General features: G+C 38.8%; 1 protein-coding gene across 2 annotated transcripts in view; it reads left to right on the forward strand.

Annotated features, from left to right (window-relative positions):
* Positions 1 to 18,981, forward strand: part of LOC142200005 (uncharacterized) — a 37,633-nt gene extending 18,652 nt beyond the window's left edge. The window contains exons 7-10 of one of the 2 annotated variants that reach the window (XM_075269990.1): positions 14,856 to 14,953; positions 15,038 to 15,100; positions 15,236 to 15,341; positions 17,655 to 18,981. In XM_075269990.1, coding sequence (XP_075126091.1) covers positions 14,856 to 14,953; positions 15,038 to 15,100; positions 15,236 to 15,341; positions 17,655 to 18,769 — 1,382 coding nt within the window. In that variant the 3' untranslated portion in view covers positions 18,770 to 18,981. Of the gene's footprint in view, positions 1 to 9,711; positions 10,777 to 14,855; positions 14,954 to 15,037; positions 15,101 to 15,235; positions 15,342 to 17,654 lie in introns of both variants that reach the window. The other variant, XM_075269991.1, reaches the window with a different exon arrangement.
* The last annotated feature ends 2,476 nt before the right edge of the window (positions 18,982 to 21,457 follow it).

Raw genomic sequence — 21,457 nt, forward strand, 5'->3', positions numbered from 1 at the left:
TATTAATTCCATGGTGCTCTGTACATTATTATATTAATCCCATGGTGCAGTACATTATTATATTAATCCCATGGTGCTGTACATTATTATATTAATCCCATGGTGCTGTACATTATTATATTAATCCCATGGTGCTGTACATTAATATATTAATCCCATGGTGCTCTGTACATTATTATATTAATGGTGCTCTGTACATTATTATATTATTCCCATGGTGCTCTGTACATTATTATATTAATCCCATGGTGCTCTGTACATTATTATATTAATCCCATGGTGCTCTGTACATTATTATATTAATCCCATAGTGCTCTGTACATTATTATATTAATCACATGGTGCTGTACATTATTATATTAATCCCATGGTGCTCTGTACATTATTATATTACTCCCATGGTGCTCTGTACATTATTATATTAATCCCATGGTGCTCTGTACATTATTATATTAATCCCATGGTGCTCTGTACATTATTATATTAATCCCATGGTGCTCTGTACATTATTATATTAATCCCATGGTGCTGTACATTATTATATTAATCCCATGGTGCTCTGTACATTATTATATTAATCCCATGGTGCTCTGTACATTATTATATTAATCCCATGGTGCTCTGTACATTATTATATTAATCCCATGGTGCTGTACATTATTATATTAATCCCATGGTGCTGTACATTATTATATTAATCCCATGGTGCTGTACATTATTATATTAATCCCATGGTGCTCTGTACATTATTATATTAATCCCATAGTGCTCTGTACATTATTATATTAATCCCATGGTGCTCTGTACATTATTATATTAATCCCATACTGCTCTGTACATTATTATATTAATCCCATGGTGCTCTGTACATTATTATATTATTCCCATGGTGCTCTGTACATTATTATATTAATTCCATGGTGCTCTGTACATTATTATATTAATCCCATGGTGCAGTACATTATTATATTAATCCCATGGTGCTGTACATTATTATATTAATCCCATGGTGCTGTACATTATTATATTAATCCCATGGTGCTGTACATTATTATATTAATCCCATGGTGCTGTACATTATTATATTAATGGTGCTCTGTACATTATTATATTATTCCCATGGTGCTCTGTACATTATTATATTAATCCCATGGTGCTCTGTACATTATTATATTAATCCCATGGTGCTCTGTACATTATTATATTAATCCCATAGTGCTCTGTACATTATTATATTAATCCCATGGTGCTCTGTACATTATTATATTACTCCCATGGTGCTCTGTACATTATTATATTACTTCCATGGTGATCTGTACATTATTATATTAATCCCAAGGTGCTGTACATTATTATATTAATCCCATGGTGCTCTGTACATTATTATATTACTCCCATGGTGCTCTGTACATTATTATATTAATCCCATGGTGCTCTGTACATTATTATATTAATCCCATGGTGCTCTGTACATTATTATATTACTCCCATGGTGCTCTGTACATTATTATATTAATCCCATGGTGCTCTGTACATTATTATATTAATCCCATGGTGCTCTGTACATTATTATTATTCCCATGGTGCTCTGTACATTATTATATTAATTCCATGGTGCTCTGTACATTATTATATTAATCCCATGGTGCAGTACATTATTATATTAATCCCATGGTGCTGTACATTATTATATTAATCCCATGGTGCTGTACATTATTATATTAATCCCATGGTGCTGTACATTATTATATTAATCCCATGGTGCTGTACATTATTATATTAATGGTGCTCTGTACATTATTATATTATTCCCATGGTGCTCTGTACATTATTATATTAATCCCATGGTGCTCTGTACATTATTATGTTAATCCCATGGTGCTCTGTACATTATTATATTAATCCCATAGTGCTCTGTACATTATTATATTAATCACATGGTGCTGTACATTATTATATTAATCCCATGGTGCTCTGTACATTATTATATTACTCCCATGGTGCTCTGTACATTATTATATTAATCCCATGGTGCTCTGTACATTATTATATTAATCCTATGGTGCTCTGTACATTATTATATTAATCCCATGGTGCTCTGTACATTATTATATTAATCCCATGGTGCTGTACATTATTATATTAATCCCATGGTGCTCTGTACATTATTATATTAATCCCATGGTGCTCTGTACATTATTATATTAATCCCATGGTGCTCTGTACATTATTATATTAATCCCATGGTGCTGTACATTATTATATTAATCCCATGGTGCTGTACATTATTATATTAATCCCATGGTGCTGTACATTATTATATTAATCCCATGGTGCTGTACATTATTATATTAATCCCATGGTGCTCTGTACATTATTATATTAATCCCATGGTTCTGTACATTATTATATTAATCCCATGGTGCTGTACATTATTATATTAATCCCATGGTGCTGTACATTATTATATTAATTCCATGGTGCTCTGTACATTATTATATTAATCCCATGGTGCTCTGTACATTATTATATTAATCCCATGGTGCTCTGTTCATTATTATATTAATCCCATGGTGCTCTGTACATTATTATATTACTCCCATGGTGCTCTGTACATTATTATATTAATCCCATGGTGCTCTGTACATTATTATATTGATCCCATGGTGCTCTGTACATTATTATATTACTCCCATGGTGCTCTGTACATTATTATATTACTTCCATGGTGATCTGTACATTATTATAATAATCCCAAAGTGCTGTACATTATTATATTAATCCCATGGTGCTCTGTACATTATTATATTACTCCCATGGTGATCTGTACATTATTATATTAATCCCATGGTGCTCTGTACATTATTATATTACTCCCATGGTGCTCTGTACATTATTATATTAATCCCATGGTGCTCTGTACATTATTATATTAATCCCATGGTGCTCTGTACATTATTATATTATTCCCATGGTGCTCTGTACATTATTATATTAATTCCATGGTGCTCTGTACATTATTATATTAATCCCATGGCGCTGTTCATTATTATATTAATCCCATGGTGCTCGGTACATTATTATATTAATCCCATGGTACTGTACATTATTATATTAATCCCATGGTGCTCTGTACATTATTATATTACTCCCATGGTGCTCTGTACATTATTATATTAATCCCATGGTGGTCTGTACATTATTATATTAATCCCATGGTGCTCTGTACATTATTATATTAATCTCATGGTGCTCTGTACATTATTATATTAATCCCATGGTGCTGTACATTATTATATTAATCCCATGGTGCTGTACATTATTATATTAATCCCATGGTGCTGTACATTATTATATTAATTCCATGGTGCTCTGTACATTATTATATTAATCCCATGGTGCTCTGTACATTATTATATTAATCCCATGGTGCTCTGTACATTATTATATTAATTCCATGGTGCTCTGTACATTATTATATTAATCCCATGGTGCTCTGTACATTATTATATTAATTCTATGGTGCTCTGTACATTATTATATTAATCTCATGGTGCTCTGTACATTATTATATTAATCCCATGGTGCTCTGTACATTATTATATTAATCCCATGGTGCTCTGTACATTATTATATTAATCCCATGGTGCTGTACATTATTATATTAATCCCATGGTGCTCTGTACATTATTATATTAATCCCATGGTGCTGTACATTATTGTATTTCTCCCATGGTGCTCTGTACATTATTATATTAATCCCATGGTGCTGTACATTATTATATTAATCCCATGGTGCTCTGTACATTATTATATTAATCCCATGGTGCTCTGTACATTATTATATTAATCCCATGGTGGTCTGTACATTATTATATTAATCCCATGGTGCTCTGTACATTATTATATTAATCTCATGGTGCTCTGTACATTATTATATTAATCCCATGGTGCTGTACATTATTATATTAATCCCATGGTGCTCTGTACATTATTATATTACTCCCATGGTGCTCTGTACATTATTATATTAATCCCATGGTGCTCTGTACATTATTATATTAATCCTATGGTGCTCTGTACATTATTATATTAATCCCATGGTGCTCTGTACATTATTATATTAATCCCATGGTGCTGTACATTATTATATTAATCCCATGGTGCTCTGTACATTATTATATTAATCCCATGGTGCTCTGTACATTATTATATTAATCCCATGGTGCTCTGTACATTATTATATTAATCCCATGGTGCTGTACATTATTATATTAATCCCATGGTGCTGTACATTATTATATTAATCCCATGGTGCTGTACATTATTATATTAATCCCATGGTGCTCTGTACATTATTATATTAATCCCATGGTGCTGTACATTATTATATTAATCCCATGGTGCTGTACATTATTATATTAATCCCATGGTGCTGTACATTATTATATTAATTCCATGGTGCTCTGTACATTATTATATTAATCCCATGGTGCTCTGTACATTATTATATTAATTCTATGGTGCTCTGTACATTATTATATTAATCCCATGGTGCTCTGTACATTATTATATTAATCCCATGGTGCTCTGTACATTATTATATTACTCCCATGGTGCTCTGTACATTATTATATTAATCCCATGGTGCTCTGTACATTATTATATTGATCCCATGGTGCTCTGTACATTATTATATTACTCCCATGGTGCTCTGTACATTATTATATTACTTCCATGGTGATCTGTACATTATTATAATAATCCCAAAGTGCTGTACATTATTATGTTAATCCCATGGTGCTCTGTACATTATTATATTACTCCCATGGTGATCTGTACATTATTATATTAATCCCATGGTGCTCTGTACATTATTATATTACTCCCATGGTGCTCTGTACATTATTATATTAATCCCATGGTGCTCTGTACATTATTATATTATTCCCATGGTGCTCTGTACATTATTATATTAATTCCATGGTGCTCTGTACATTATTATATTAATCCCATGGTGCTGTTCATTATTATATTAATCCCATGGTGCTCTGTACATTATTATATTAATCCCATGGTGCTGTACATTATTATATTAATCCCATGGTGCTGTATATTATTATATTAATCCCATGGTGCTGTACATTATTATATTAATTCCATGGTGCTCTGTACATTATTATATTAATCCCATGGTGCTCTGTACATTATTATATTAATTCTATGGTGCTCTGTACATTATTATATTAATCCCATGGTGCTCTGTACATTATTATATTAATTCCATGGTGCTCTGTACATTATTATATTAATCTCATGGTGCTCTGTACATTATTATATTAATCCCATGGTGCTCTGTACATTATTATATTAATCCCATGGTGCTGTACATTATTATATTAATCCCATGGTGCTGTACATTATTATATTAATTCCATGGTGCTCTGTACATTATTATATTAATCCCATGGTGCTCTGTACATTATTATATTAATTCTATGGTGCTCTGTACATTATTATATTAATCTCATGGTGCTCTGTACATTATTATATTAATCCCATGGTTCTCTGTACATTATTATATTAATCCCATGGTGCTCTGTACATTATTATATTAATCCCATGGTGCTGTACATTATTATATTAATCCCATGGTGCTCTGTACATTATTATATTAATCCCATGGTGCTGTACATTATTGTATTTCTCCCATGGTGCTCTGTACATTATTATATTAATCCCATGGTGCTGTACATTATTATATTAATCCCATGGTGCTCTGTACATTATTATATTAATCCCATGGTGCTGTACATTATTATATTAATCCCATGGTGCTCTGTACATTATTATATTAATCCCATGGTGCTGTACATTATTATATTAATCCCATGGTGCTGTACATTATTATATTAATCCCATGGTGCTGTACATTATTATATTAATCCCATGGTGCTCTGTACATTATTATATTACTCCCATGGTGCTCTGTACATTATTATATTAATCCCATGGTGGTCTGTACATTATTATATTAATCCCATGGTGCTCTGTACATTATTATATTAATCTCATGGTGCTCTGTACATTATTATATTAATCCCATGGTGCTGTACATTATTATATTAATCCCATGGTGCTGTACATTATTATATTAATCCCATGGTGCTGTACATTATTATATTAATTCCATGGTGCTCTGTACATTATTATATTAATCCCATGGTGCTCTGTACATTATTATATTAATCCCATGGTGCTCTGTACATTATTATATTAATTCCATGGTGCTCTGTACATTATTATATTATACCATGGTGCTCTGTACATTATTATACTAATCCCATGGTGCTGTACATTATTATATTAATCCCATGGTGCTGTACATTATTATATTAATCCCATGGTGCTCTGTACATTATTATATTAATTCCATGGTGATCTGTACTTTATTATATTAATCCCATGGTGCTCTGTACATTATTATATTAATCCCATGGTGCTCTGTACATTATTATATTAATCCCATGGTGCTCTGTACATTATTATATTACTCCCATGGTGCTCTGTACATTATTATATTAATCCCATGGTGCTCTGTACATTATTATATTAATCCCATGGTGCTCTGTACATTATTATATTAATCCCATGGTGCTCTGTACATTATTATATTAATCCCATGGTGCTCTGTACATTATTATATTACTCCCATGGTGCTCTGTACATTATTATATTAATCCCATGGTGCTCTGTACATTATTATATTAATTCCATGGTGATCTGTACATTATTATATTAATCCTATGGTGCTGTACATTATTATATTAATCCCATGGTGCTCTGTACATTATTATATTACTCCCATGGTGCTGTACATTATTATATTACTCCCATGGTGCTCTGTACATTATTATATTACTCCCATGGTGCTGTACATTATTATATTACTCCCATGGTGCTGTACATTATTATATTACTCCCATGGTGCTGTACATTTGAGGATTTAGATACAGTGAATCCATCCTATGGTTGTGTGTAGAGCAGGGGATTGGCGGTTATATGTGGGCAGGAGATCAGGTCAGAGATGTAAGGAGGGGCAGGTTGTGATTGGCTTTACATGTTCACCTTCGTCGTGGCTTCTTCACCTGTATTTAGGCCACCATCCTTTCTTTCCGGTTCTTGCACGGACATCTGTGACATCACTATTATACGAGGCCTCACCACTGCTGTGTTTGTCGGGTCAGATCTGATAGACCTTGTGGACTCTGTCCTGACTTCTTGGGGAATCTTCTTCATGGCTGATCCTGAGACCTGTCACTTGGGAATCTCCTAATCACACCCTGAGCTATCGGGAAGGTGAGGCCAGGAGGTCACGTATCTACCACCAGGAACATTGAGAAGAGTCTGCAGAACTGATCACATGATCAATAGTCACATGTATGGGAGAGCCCAGAGGAACGTCTGGAACATGGTGCCAAAAAGAACAAGCCCTCGGCTTCCCGGCACATTCACTCTGTAACTCGAGGGGCGCACAGGAAAATCGTCAAAAACTTTGATATCTATTGGCAAAATGTTTTTAGCCCAAAATAAATTCCACAAAATAATTATGAGATGTCAGAGGCGTCCACAGGCCTCACATACTGTATATAAGAAGACGTCTCCCTGCAGCCTCAAAATGACTTATACTTCAGACCAAATTTCAGTGTTCAGCAGATTTTTTATTTTCGATGTATATTTCATCTTCATCTGTATATTTCGGTGTTCCATATAAATCCGCTCTGGCCTCGGGGCCTAATAATAACCTGACACTTTCCAGTCCTGTTTCTATGCAGAAGCTTTTACATCACAGACAGGGATACAATAGAAGATAACACCTCTATAGATAACACCACTGAGCCATCATTACATTACCACTGACAATAGATGATGTCACAGCTTAGCTCCTTCCAGGTTTTTTGGGGTCAAATTTTTTATATAAAAATTAAATTAAATAATAGTAATTTAATTTAGAAAAAAAAATAAGTCCCATCTGCCGTAGGTTTTATTTTTTTTTCCTGTGTTCATTTATATTCTATGGTCAGTAAATATAATATTCAGTAATATGATGTGTTAGTTTTTTAGGCTTTGTTCTTAAAAATTAAATAAAAATGTTGTTTTTTTTTTTGGTTTTTTTTGCATGGCCAAATTCTGACCCAAATTCTGACCCAAAAAACTTCTTTATATTTCTGTCTCCAGAGCTGTTTATTAAATGCTCGTTTTTTGTGGGCTGAGTTGTAGTTTTTATTGGTACTTAGTAGGGACCTGCTGATTTGCTTTTTATTCCATTTTTGACAGGCGGTGTGGTATCAAAAATAAACCAAACCTGCATTTTGGGCATTTTCAATTTTATTTTTTTATTACAGCATTGACTATAGGGGTGCTATACTTTTATATTCTGCCAGTTCAGGCCTTGTCAGTTGTGCTGATGTCTATATTCTGCATTTGTTGTTTATTTTTGTATAAATTTATACAAATATACTAATATTATTTTTATATGTAAAATTGCAAAATAAGCTGATATGGATTTTTAGTTTTTTTTTAAATTTTATTTTTTTAATTTTACTTATAATTTTAGTCCCCCCCAATATAATGCAGATAGGCGGGTACCAGTCAGTAAGAGAACTGAACAGATATCCACTATACAACCCTTTAAGTGCCACGGTCACAATTGACCATGACATCTAAAGGGTTAGTAGCCCTGACCTGTGCAGTCGCCGTTCCTGGTTGTTAATGGGGGGAGGGGGGGGTTTCTCCCTGAGCCCGCCCACTGTACATTTATGGTGAATGGTCACAAAGGCTGACACTCAGCTGGGATTGAAGGGCCCGATTACAGGATCAATAGTAATACAGTAAATTTACCACCGTAGTATTGTAGTCTATGGCGTACGTGCAATCTAGTGAATGTAAGTTCAAGTCTCCGGGGAACGGGGGGGGGAGCTAGAGGAAATGGAAAAAAAAAAAAAACCTGTTTTATAAAAAAGTTTTCTCATCCCTTTCCCTAGAATATCCATAAAATAACCGTAATCACTTTCGGTATCTCCATGTCACAAAACATCTACAAAAATAGTGAAACACCGCAGCTCAAAAAAATTATAAATGGTCAAATTTCCATTTTTTCACTTTTTCAACTCCAAAAAATGTAACATCGCGCCTTACATAGCTCTATACACGGAAATCTAAAAAAACATGACAGGGGTCACCGGAAGCAAACTCAGTTTTATTTCTATCATCAAGGTTTATTTTTTCATGTATCAATCACTGTAAGAATTTGCCGTCACTGTGATTGTTACGATTGTGTCATTTGCGGTAAAATTGAAATCCATAAGAAAATGGGAAAATTTTATTTTTTTCCAATTTCCACCCATTCCGATTTATTTTTTTCCAGCCTCCCGGTATTGCACAAAATATTAAACACTGCCCTTATGAAGTAAAATTTGTCTCACAAAAACTAAGCCTCCATTCAATTCTGAGCGAAAAAAATAAAAAAGTTCTGGTTTGGAAGGTGTACAATAAAAATGGAGAATGTAAAAATAAAGTGACCACAGTGGGAAAGGGATAATCTGCATCAGAAACTGCATGTGTGTCTCCAGCCTAATAGGAATGATAGAAATTTTTCTAACTTTGTATTTAAAAAAAGAAAAATCACAAAATCCATTTTAATTCTGACAGAAAATCCCTGTGAGGACTCTGAGGACAACTTCATGATATCTCTAAATTATCAAGATGATGAAGAGATCGCGCAGCGCTCCCCAGGAGAAAACCTCATCACCCGTAATGTACACCCAAGATGTCACACTACAGATCCAACATATAACCTACCGAATCACAAGGACCCATCCCCTGACCAGTCGCAGGTTGTCACCACAAGTACCCGCAAGAAAGGGGGGAAAAGCTTTCACCCAGGGCCGAAGCCATACTCCTGTTCAGGGGAATCGGGCCTCGACCAACATGGGAAAAACCAGACAGAAGAGAATCCATATTCATGTTTTCAGTGTGGAAGTTGTTTTGCCCAAAGAACAGACCTTGTTAAACATCAGAGAATTCACACAGGAGAGAAGCTATATCCATGTTCTGAATGTGGGGAGTATTTCACAGATGAATCAGATTTTGTTTCACACGAGAGAAGTCACACTAGAGAGAAGCCATTTCCATGTTCAGTTTGTGGGAAATGTTTTCCGAAAAAGGCAAATCTTTTTAAACATGAGAGAATTCACACAGAAGAGAAGCCATTCTCATGTTCTGAGTGTGGCAAAGGTTTTTACCAGAAGTTGCATCTAGTTATACATCTAAGAACTCACACTGGGGAGAAGCCGTTTTCGTGTTCAGAATGTGGAAGATGTTTTACTAATAAATCGAATCTTGTGAAACATCAAGGAACCCACATGGGAGAGAAGCCATTTTCGTGTTCATTATGTGGGAAGTGCTTTACAAAGAAATCTAATCTTATTAAGCATCAGAGAACTCACACAGGGGAGAAGCCATATTCATGCTCTGAGTGTGGAAAGCGCTTTCACCAAAAATCACACCTGGTTATACATCAGAGAACTCACACAGGGGAGAAGCCATTCTCATGTTCTGAATGTAGCAAATCCTTTTGTCAGAAAGAACATCTTGTTATACATCAAAGAACTCACACGGGAGAGAAGCCATTCTCATGTTCAGAATGTGGCCGATGTTTTACAAAGAAATCAAACCTTGTGAAACATCAGAGAGTTCACATAGGAGAGAAGCCATGTCCATGATCCGCAAGAAACCACAACTTGTCAGAAGTGAGAGAACTCACATAGGAAAGAAGCCATTTATGGGGTCAGAATGTGGGAGATGCTCAATATTTCGGTTTCGGCCTTCTTGATTCCAAAGCCATGACGTGGAAATGTCGCCATGAACCTCTCGGCATAGATAAAAGGGTAGACCGCCCCCTATAGGCTTTATATACTGTAGCACACAGCAGTTTGTTGCAGAAATCTCTGTGTCCGTCCCATTTGTCTGAAAGTGTCTTGTAGAATCCATGTACGTAATTCATAAACCGCCACGTTCGGAGGTGTGGAGTGGATTTTCAGTGGCAGAAATTTGTACGCAAAATCAGCCTGGTGTGGATATACACTAACAATACATTCTTCCCCTTCATCTGAAGAAGAGATATTGATGGAACACGTATGTTACATGAACCGTACATGGGACGTCCATACATTATCACGTGACTGTAGGGCGAGACTTGGACTCTGCCGACTCCATAAACTTGAAGACTGGAGAACGACTGGAAGAAAACCTTAAGCCACGCCGATGACTTTTACCGGGGTTACGTGACGCTCTGGCCTCCTCCGCACCATGACTCTCATTGTCCTCCTCTGAGTATTATCTGTAACCTTCCTGTCACGTAGGGTTTTATTTCCGTATAAATGGCTTTATAATCACGTTGTGTGAATTGTTTCCTTATAATCGGCATTTGGTACGTTTTGTCTACCCAAGGGATTGTGCACACGGAGGAATTTGATGCAGATTTTGCCTAAATATTAGCGCCAAATTCCATCTCGAAAAAAATAAGTGTCCTCCATGATACTGCCCCAAATTCTGTGACTGATTCAGCCGCAGACCCCACGATATAAGTCTATTCACATGAGACTAATCGAGGAGTACCAGCCACAAGAGAGTCGGCCTCCAAAATCACCAAAAGACCAGACACCTGAAGGACCCCGTTATGGTCATTGGGCTTTATTTTAATGGGGTCCATTTATTTTGGTCCTCCGATGTACCAGAAGAACGGACACCCTAGTACTCGTGTGATACAATAGTAGTGGATGGAGAGCATTGCAGACATACGTGGCCGCCTCTACAGTCATTCATTGCCCAGATGTGGTCGGGGAGGCCAAAAAACACATTCTTCAGATAAGTCCCAGGTCAGGACTCACCTCATTCAAAAATTTCTGAAGTTTCCCGTTGGGTTAAATCCAATACCTTCACCTCCGGGCTCTCCGCTCCTCCTGAAATAGGGCAGAGTTTTGGACACTTGTATATAGGTAGGATATAGAACAGGCGCAGAGGAGGACAATACAGGGGATGAAGGATGTTCAGTTTAAGGGCGACCTAATCACAATGTCCTAATCACAATGTCCTAATCACAATGTAGAGTTATATGAATGGACGGAGGTCTTTCCAATGGTCTTTCTAGGCCCAGGCCCATATCAAGGGCATCCTCTATATTCCATAGTCATAGATGGAGATTCTTTACAGTGAGACTATTGATCTGGCTGCCATGGTATGTTGTGATGGCTGAGCGCTGGTGTCCTGGGGTGGGATCAGCATCCAGAGAACTATTGCCCTTTTTTGAGTTTAGAAGTTTTCCCTCTAATATGGGGTAAATGGTGTCAGCCTCGTGGGGAGTTGCCTTTCTCTGGATCAACGTGGTAGGTTTATAGTTTGGACTTGTGTCTTTATCAGGGTTGAGCCGATCTTGAGATTTCAGGATCAATTTTAAAATCCGATTTCTGATCATTTTCCAGCCGATCGCGATCATGAAATTTGCTCGATCACCGATCGGAATCCGATCTTTTCTGATCCCGATCGCTCAACCCTACTCAATGCTTCTCTATGGGAAAAGTCACTTTTAGGGTTGAGCCGATCTTGAGATAACCTCCGACCTCGATCCCGCTGGAAAAGATCAGGATCAGAATTCCGATCACGATCGTGAAATTTACTCGATCGGCGATCGGAATCCAATCTTTTCTGGTCCCGATCGCTCAACCCTAGTCTTTATCGATCCCTATCAACTTCACTGATATAGACATTCAGGTTTTACGCTCAAAGGGCAACTTTGTGGGTGACATGGAATCAAAACCCAGCCACTTCCCGTCAGACAGACGCCACAGACTGGGGTTGGTTATTCTAAGATCTAGATCGAGCTTTTTCTATCCAACTTGTAGCCATATTGCTGTGAGAAAACATGAAAAACTGCACAGATTATTATTTTGCTAATAATTTTTTAAAATATTTTTTAAAATTCTTTTTATGTGACTGTTGATATAAAATGTGATGAAATATTGAGTACTATATAATTGACATACTGGACACTAGAGCAGACACAAGCTCAGAGCTCCAGGTGTTTGTCGCTCACCTCTCTGCTATGCTGAATAGATTGGGGAAGATTGCGCAGAGTCATCTCATTGTTCTACGCAGGTGGGCAGGTTAGTGATGGCTCTATGGTGATGCCGGAGATCTAGGTAAGACAGAATAATAACACTACATACTATATACACAAATATGACTCTGTATACAACTCTTTTGTCTGTCTACTTGTCAGCTTTGCTGTATAGACTGAGAGAGTTTGTGCAGAGTCATCTCATTGGCATTAGCAGGTTATTGATAATTCTATTGTGATGTTGGAGGTCTAGCTAAGGCAGGTTGGTAACACTACTGTACATACAAATATGGGTCTGTATACAGCTCCCCCTGTGTACACAGACGTTACCGATACGGCAACTGTGTCTCCAATATGGCCGCCCCCAGGGGACTAAGCATAAACTGCTACGGTATGTAAAGAGCAAAGATTTTCTACAAATTACCAACTAATGAATGCAAAGAAAATACACAACACATTTAATCCTATGGATTTTCAGGGATTGTAGCGGTTGTCATAGTTATGGTGGTGCCGAATATCTGTGTTTTTTTATATTATTAGCATTAGAAAAAAAAATATTTTTGATTCTGGATTCAAAGATCCATCAAGATCCATAAAGATCCGTGCCAGTCTAATTCTGACATCAGTGGAGATGTGTGAGGGCTTGTTTTTTTTTTTTTTTTTGTTATTATTTTTTTTGGCCACTTTTTCTTCCATTCTTTGGTACGAACATGAAGAACAATAAAAAATTGTGAAATTTCGTTTTTTTAAACAATGTTCAGTCTTTGGGATAAATAGTATTTCGGCACAAGGGTCGTTATGTTTAGTTTATAGATCTTTTGTTGTTATATTTTATTTTTTCGGGATAAAGATTTTTGGGTTTTCCTTGAATTTTTTTTCTCTTCTGCCAAGCCTTTTTGAACTATAATAAGCTGCAATCCCCGGGGCTGAGGGTTGGTTTTCGCTGTTATTGTGGACATACAAAGCTACCAAGAAAAACACATAAAAGCAGATTTCACACAGTTATCAATGTATTTAGTTGGGAAAAAATAGTAAAACAAAGAAAAAATTTTAAAAAAATGACTGTAGTGTTACTGACCACAGAATGCCATTAAAGGGATCCTATCATTAAAACTAATTTTTTTCTGGGTACCACATAGGAATAGCCTTCAGAACGACTATTCGTCTCCTACCCTTAGATGTCTTCTTCGCGCCACTGTTCCATAGAAATCCTGTTTTTTGTCGGTATGCAAATGATTTCTCTCGCAGCACTGGGGGCGGGCCCAGAGCTCAAACAGCACTGGAGGCATACCCAATGCTGCGACAGAACTCGTCATTAGAAAATACAACTTGTCCCACACAAAAGAAGCTCCAATCCAACTACATTATGGCTCTGAGAATTCAGTGATGGAAAAATTGCCATGTCCTCAATGCCCAAAAATAGCCGTGTCCTTAAGGGGTTAAATACATCAATGTCTGAGCCTCTTCCATGACTTGGAATGGATTTCCTCGAGAATGGGTAGATAGCCGAGTCTCTGGATGGATCGGAAGCCCCAAGCCTGGGCAGACTGGATTATCTTGGGGTTCAGTTGTTGAGCGACCCAATAGGGGCCCCGATAACCCTGACAGAAGTGTCTGATGTACAGACAGATCTACAGCAGCGCAGGGGTTCCGTCACTGTGTGATTGTCTCTTCATAGATGGATCCAGTTGGAGGAATCCACCAGAGAGATGTCCCCGTCCTCTGTATTCTCAGGACTGCCCAGAGGAACATCCCAATATCCCAGAGCCTGAGCAGGTAGATGACGCCAAAGTCTGAACAAGATCTGACCGTAAAGTCGTCAACCCAAAGTTAATTCCACTTTCTTTCTTGTTCGTTTAGGGCGACAATCTGATGGACATTAAGGTTGTGGAAGTAGATGAAGAACAGATGAAGAGTCGTCAGGTAGATGGCGCGGAGTCCCGGACCACATATAGACTGGGGCGGACGGAGCCGTCATTGGTGTTGGGTTTGGGGGTTTCTTATGTTGATGTGTTAGGTTTTCTGTATTGTACTAAATGTTTCCACATCTCACACCAGGAAGGTCTGACGGTTATCAAAGTGGAGGCTGCAGAGGAGAGGATGGTGGGCGACCACCCGTGTACGAGAGACGTGAAGGAGGAAACGCCAAGAGGTGTTACCACAGGTACGTAATACTGAAATCAGAAAGGTCATTCTGAGGCTTCATCAAGGGGCTGCCCCACGATGTGACGTCTACAGGAGCTTTGTCCTGCACCATATTCATCCCAAGCACAGTCCAGCTGGTAGGACTGGTGGTCGATGCTCCCAATCACTACAATGGGAACATGGAGGTAACTGAAGTACTCGGCTATCTCTGGTGCTCCTACTGAACTGAATGGGAGCAGTGACCGCCACTAGTTCTGTCCTGGCTGTGCTCAGGTGAATATGGAGGGGGACGAGGGTCCTTTATGGGTCCACCTCTCTATCGGAGAGTCAGCGCTAGTGTGACCCTGGTGTCAGCAAACAGCCTCTCATATCAAGCTAAATCCAAACGAAGAAACAATACTCCACCAAAAAATAATCCAACAACCAATGACGTCCAGGATAGTAACCAGGTCTTATCGTTCCTGGATTAATTTCTTTAAAAAATCCAAATTGTTCACTTTATTCCATATAAAACCAATCCCAATAATCATGTAAGATGTGCACTGAGGTGAAAGACTACGGGCTGAGCGCGAGTAAGAGCAGGTTGTGTGCGGACGAGATAACCAACATGGCGGCGCTCCCTCGTGTACAGAACGTGAGCCTGTATGGTGAGAAAAGATTAAATACATGTACGTACCCTGAAGATGGCGAGTGATAAATATATCGGTAAAGACACATATAGATGTCCCCTATAGAAAGATACAGCTTCCATTTTGGATATTCACTATTGTAATAACAGAACAGTAATACTTTATAGCATCCGGGGAGGACATTATTTAACTACTTATTATTATTGGTTCTGTTAATTTCACCATCAGTGTTAATCGTAATCGTCAATAGATTTTTTTATTATTGTCCTAACGGCTTCTAACTTGGTTATTGGGATCATTTTTATATAGTATTGATTGATTGATTATGACGCTGCTATCTTGAATCCAGTTCATTTAATAATATCAGGCTTACAGTCCGGTTTCTTCCAATGAGCATGATGCCATTAGGGCGTCGCTTCCAATCCGAATTGCCATAATACAGTATATGATACGTAGAATAGAAAACAGTTACTGGTGCCAGTAGAAAGTCTTTCAAAGAGAAGTTTGGGATTTATATAAAGGTATTAAACATAAAAACTAAATAAATTTGGTCTTACTGAGATCTTGTCATCTCACAGTGTAAAGTTTTGGCGGCACAACGTAAAAATAAAACCCAAAAGAAAATAGTGCAAATTCATTTTTTAATACTTCCTCCATATTTTCAGCTTCCCAGTATAGACAGTAGGATAGTATATTAGAATACTAGCTTCTGCCCGCGACTTTGTCTGCGAGTTGTTGTTGGCGATGAGCCGCTTATAATTAGCCAAATGTGGTTGGTGGTGATCCGCCTGCATCTGCGTGTCGGCTCTGCTACATCTGTACATATGTGCAGCAGCCCCAGCTGTATGCACATCCGTATGGAGAGCAGAGCAAGCTGTGGTACCGCACTGCCTCAGCTCGGCTACATCGGGCAATTTGGATCAGAGGGGTTGTCTTGTCTGAGTGTCCTAGCAACGTCTGTGTTAGACACAGTTGAATGGCTGCTGCTGAACTTTGACACAGTTCGCCCTCCCCCCAGCACAGTCCGAAGACCACATGCCCTTGTGTTACACACACAAATGGCTCAGCTCTGCTACATCTGCTAATTTGGATTACAGGGCTTGTGTTGTGTGAGAGTGTCGCTCAGTATTGCTGAAATGTACAACAGTTCTCCACCTTCCCCCATCTGAAGCAGAACAACAGATTCCCCATCCTACTTACTGAAACTCTACACCCGATATACTCCTCTTGGCCACACACAGCCTGTATGTTCTGTAGTCTCCTGATCTTCTATGAGACTCCATTTTCTTCAGCTTTCACAATGTCCAGCTCCCTCCTGTTTAGCTCCGCTCCCAAATTAGTGTGTAGCTCCACCCACCACATAGCGATGTCATTTACCGGGATAAAAAGTAGTCTATATTTTAATCGGGGTTCTTATCTATGTGTGTGCCAAATTTCAGCCAAGTCCGTTCAGCCGTTTTTGCGTGATTGAGTAACAAACATCCAAACACACAAACTTTCATATGTATATACAGTATGTATAGTATAGTAGGATAGTAGGATTATATGGTACCATTACCAAGTACAGTTTGTCCTGCAAAAAAAGACCACATACAGCTCATGGAAGGCAGGGAGAAAAAAAACAAAAATGTTATAGAATAGGGTTAAAAATATTCTACAGATGTCCACAGTGTGATATTTCTGTTCCACTTTAATTCCGACAGATAATCCCTGTGAGAACTCTGCCGAAAAATTCCTGATTTCTTTAAAATGCAAAGAAGAAGATGAAGAGATGATGCAGCGCTCCTCGGGAATAAATGCCACCACTCGTAATGTCCACCCAGGACGTCACAGGACAGATCCATCATATAATCCCCCAAATCCCAAGGAACCGTCTCCTGACCAGTCACAGATTATCACTACAACTACCGGCCCAAAACTGGAGGAAAGTGACAAATACGGAAAACAGTTTGCAAACAACTCAGGAGAAAACCAAAATCCTTGTCAAGGTGAGAGTAGTTTTACCGAGAACGCAGATCTTGTTAAACATCAGAGAATTCACACAGGAGACAAACTCTATCCGTGCTCCGAATGTGGGAAATGCTTTACAGATAAATTTAATCATTATACGCATGAGAGAAGTCACACGAGGGAAAAGCCATATTCATGTTCTGTATGCGGGAAAGCATTTACAAAAAAATCTAATCTTGTTAAACATGAGAGAATTCACACAGGAGAGAAGCCATTCTCATGTTCGGAATGTGGGAAATGTTTTTACCAGAAATCCCATCTTGTTAGACATGAGAGAAGTCACACGGGGGAGAAGCCCTTCTCATGCTCAGAATGTGGTAGATGTTTTTACCAGAAATCCCATCTTGTTATACACCAGAGAATTCACACGGGAGAGAAGCCCTTTTCATGCTTGCTGTGCGGAAAATGCTTTACAGATAAATCAAGTCTTGTTATACACGAGAGAATCCACACAGGAGACAAGCTATTTTCATGTTCGGAATGTGGGAAATGTTTTACAGTTAAATCAAATTTTATTATACATGAAAGAATTCACACGGGAGAGAAGCCATTCTCATGCTCGGTCTGTGGGAAAAGCTTTACCAACAAATCAAGTCTCGTTAAACACGAAAGAATTCACACAGGAGAGAAGCCATATTCATGTTCAGAATGTGGAAAGAGCTGTACAAATAAATCAGATCTGGTTAAGCATCAGAGAATTCACACGGGAGAGAAGCCCTTCTCATGTTCAGTATGTGGCAAATGCTTTACATTTAAATCAAGTCATGTTAAACATGAGAGAAGTCACACAGGAGAGAAGCCATCTTAGTGTTCTACATGTGAACAATGAAATCAAAGATTTCACTATGAGAGCGGTCAGAGGGTTTACACCGCACCTTATGTCCCACGAGCTTCCAGTTCTTATAGCCAACCCCATAACCATGAAGGGTGGAGAGTGACTGAACGTTGTGATATTTTACTTTTATAAAAACCTTCTCGAGTCGGATTCACATGAACACACCTGAGACCCCCGCACAGTAACCCCCCTCACCCTGCAGTAAGTGCAGCCCTTATGTCAGGAGGGTTTTGTAATAAACTGGTTTTCTCACTTTGAATCTTTTTGTAAACTTTATTGTGTTATCCCCTTATATTTAAAGCAGGCAATGTACAAAGCTCCGAGTACAAACACTACACTGATGTCTGACGGGATCTGGTGCAGCCCCAATAAAACACAGATCACATATGGGAAGTGACCGGTTCAGAATAGAGCGAAGATCAGGTATCGAAAGGGGAACGTTGTATCAAAACAAGAACTAAAAACCCGAATAAGATGCTTTAGAATCAATATTGTAATAGTTCTAAGAACATCACTCTTCAGCCTTCTTACTCCGTAAAGGCTTCCAGGCCTGGCGCATACAGACAGACCCCCAAAGCCTAGGGATATGTTTGGCGTATCTATACTATTGTCCAGTCACATGATACGATATATATATACTCATATATATTCACCAAGCAATATATCACCATAAGGGGAAACAAACTGGGCTCCGGGCCTCTGTCTGTGTGCGCCGGTGTCTGGATACTTTTAAGGATTAAGAAGGCTGAGAAATGAATTTTTTATAGAAATTAACTATTAAAATTCTGATTTTAAATAGTTTTATTCAGGCTTCGAGTTGGAAGGGAAGTTAGACAATAGAGCACAGGTGACAAAAACACTAAAAACTGTGGTGCAATTCTAGGCAAATGTTCCTCAGTATGAAAATGCAAAGACTTGGAAAATCTCACAATCTACAGTAAGAAAATCATCAGAAGATTCAGAGAATCGGGAGAAGTCCACGAGCACAAGTGACAAGGCCAACGCTCAATACTGGATGCAGGTGATCAGAGATGAGGGAACAGTAAAATATTCGATGTTCGTTATCCGTTCCGAATATCATCTGAATATGGGACTATTGGAAGGAATATGGAACCCTATTATAGTCTATGGGAGACAATGCTTAGTTTCAGGGGATCCCACCATTCACCTCAGGAGAGTCACCAAGTCCACTATGACACCCCAGGAAATGATGCAACACCTCTGCAATGTAACTGGGCCAGCAGGGGGCGCATGTCTGGGGGCATCTAACACCCCAAAGCCCCTCTATTACCCCACTATCACAGCCTAACAACTACACACTATACACACTCACTACAACCTCTATCAAAGGGGGAAATACCTGGAAACCTTCTTTACTCCCCAAATGGAGGGACACAAACCCCAATGTAAGCTCCACAAACATTACCAAGCCCCCCTTTATATCACATTACCCATGACAAGCACAGATGGAATAGACAATGGGAAATCCTTCATTCCCCCCCTGACCTGTCATTGTGGATGTGTGTGATGTGTATATATGTATGTATATATGTGTGTGTACTGTATATATATATGTGTGTGATGGGGGGAGACCTTCCAAAATTCACTGTTATGGCCCTTAACATGAGCCCGTACAAATGAAGTGCCAGGCCCTTAAGCTGAGCTCCAGCAGAGATTGGGGCCCTTCCGGTGACTTCAGCCTTTAAACAGCAGAGTTGTTTGACCTTCAGGTGAGTTGAGCCTTGTAGCAGCAGAGTTTTATTTTTTGGCCCTTGGGGTGACCCCTAAAAAAATAGATTTGCAGGCCCTTGGGGGGTATCCATGAAACATTAATTAAAATTGTTTTTTACAATTACATAACGGAGAAAGGGCTGGGGTTGGAGGAGGAGGAAGAGTGAATCAGGTGCTGGCAGCCCCTCTCCAGTACCTGGACTATGGAGTGGATACCCAGCTGGATATCCATGTCCACGTCCTCGCCCACGTCCCCTGCGGCACGATTTGCAGTTTCAGTGTATGTATACAGTCTTCCTGCAGTGTGGCTCTGAAAAGATCTGTTATTCCTGCCTATAAAACACTGCAATCTGTTTCTCACACTGAGACTGCGCTCTCCCTATCACTCCAAAACAAAAATGAGACGAAGATGGCCGACACTATTCTTATGAATCAGAGGTCACATGTTTTCGGCAGCCAATGGGTTTTTCCAATTCCTCCGTTGTCATAGTTCCTGTCAGGGCCGCCGATAGGCCAGTACTACTGCTACTGGCGTCAGGGGCCCGGCCAAATTGAAAAAGGTGGGGGGGCCCGGGCCCCCTGGCGCCCGTAGCAGTCATTGTGTATGTCCTATTTCAACTCAGATCTGCATCCAGAGGACGCAGATCTGAGTTGAAGACATACGCGGCTGAAGCAAGGAGCTGACACAGGTCAGCTCCTCGCTTCGCCGCTGCGTGCCTCTCTCGCTGACACATATGCGGCTGAAGCGAGGAGCTGACCTGTGTCAGCTCCTCGCTTCGCCGCCGCCGCTGCTACTGGCTTGTAGGCGCGATGTGATGACGTCACATCGCGTCTATAACTGTGCGCCAGTGAGAGAGAGGCGCGCAGCGAGGGAACGAAGGAGAAGGTAAGTCAGTCAGTGTAATGTGGAATGTGAAACTGGGGGCAGAG

Source organism: Leptodactylus fuscus, chromosome 4 (assembly GCF_031893055.1).
Source record: "Leptodactylus fuscus isolate aLepFus1 chromosome 4, aLepFus1.hap2, whole genome shotgun sequence".
NCBI classification, from domain to species: Eukaryota; Metazoa; Chordata; class Amphibia; order Anura; family Leptodactylidae; genus Leptodactylus; species Leptodactylus fuscus.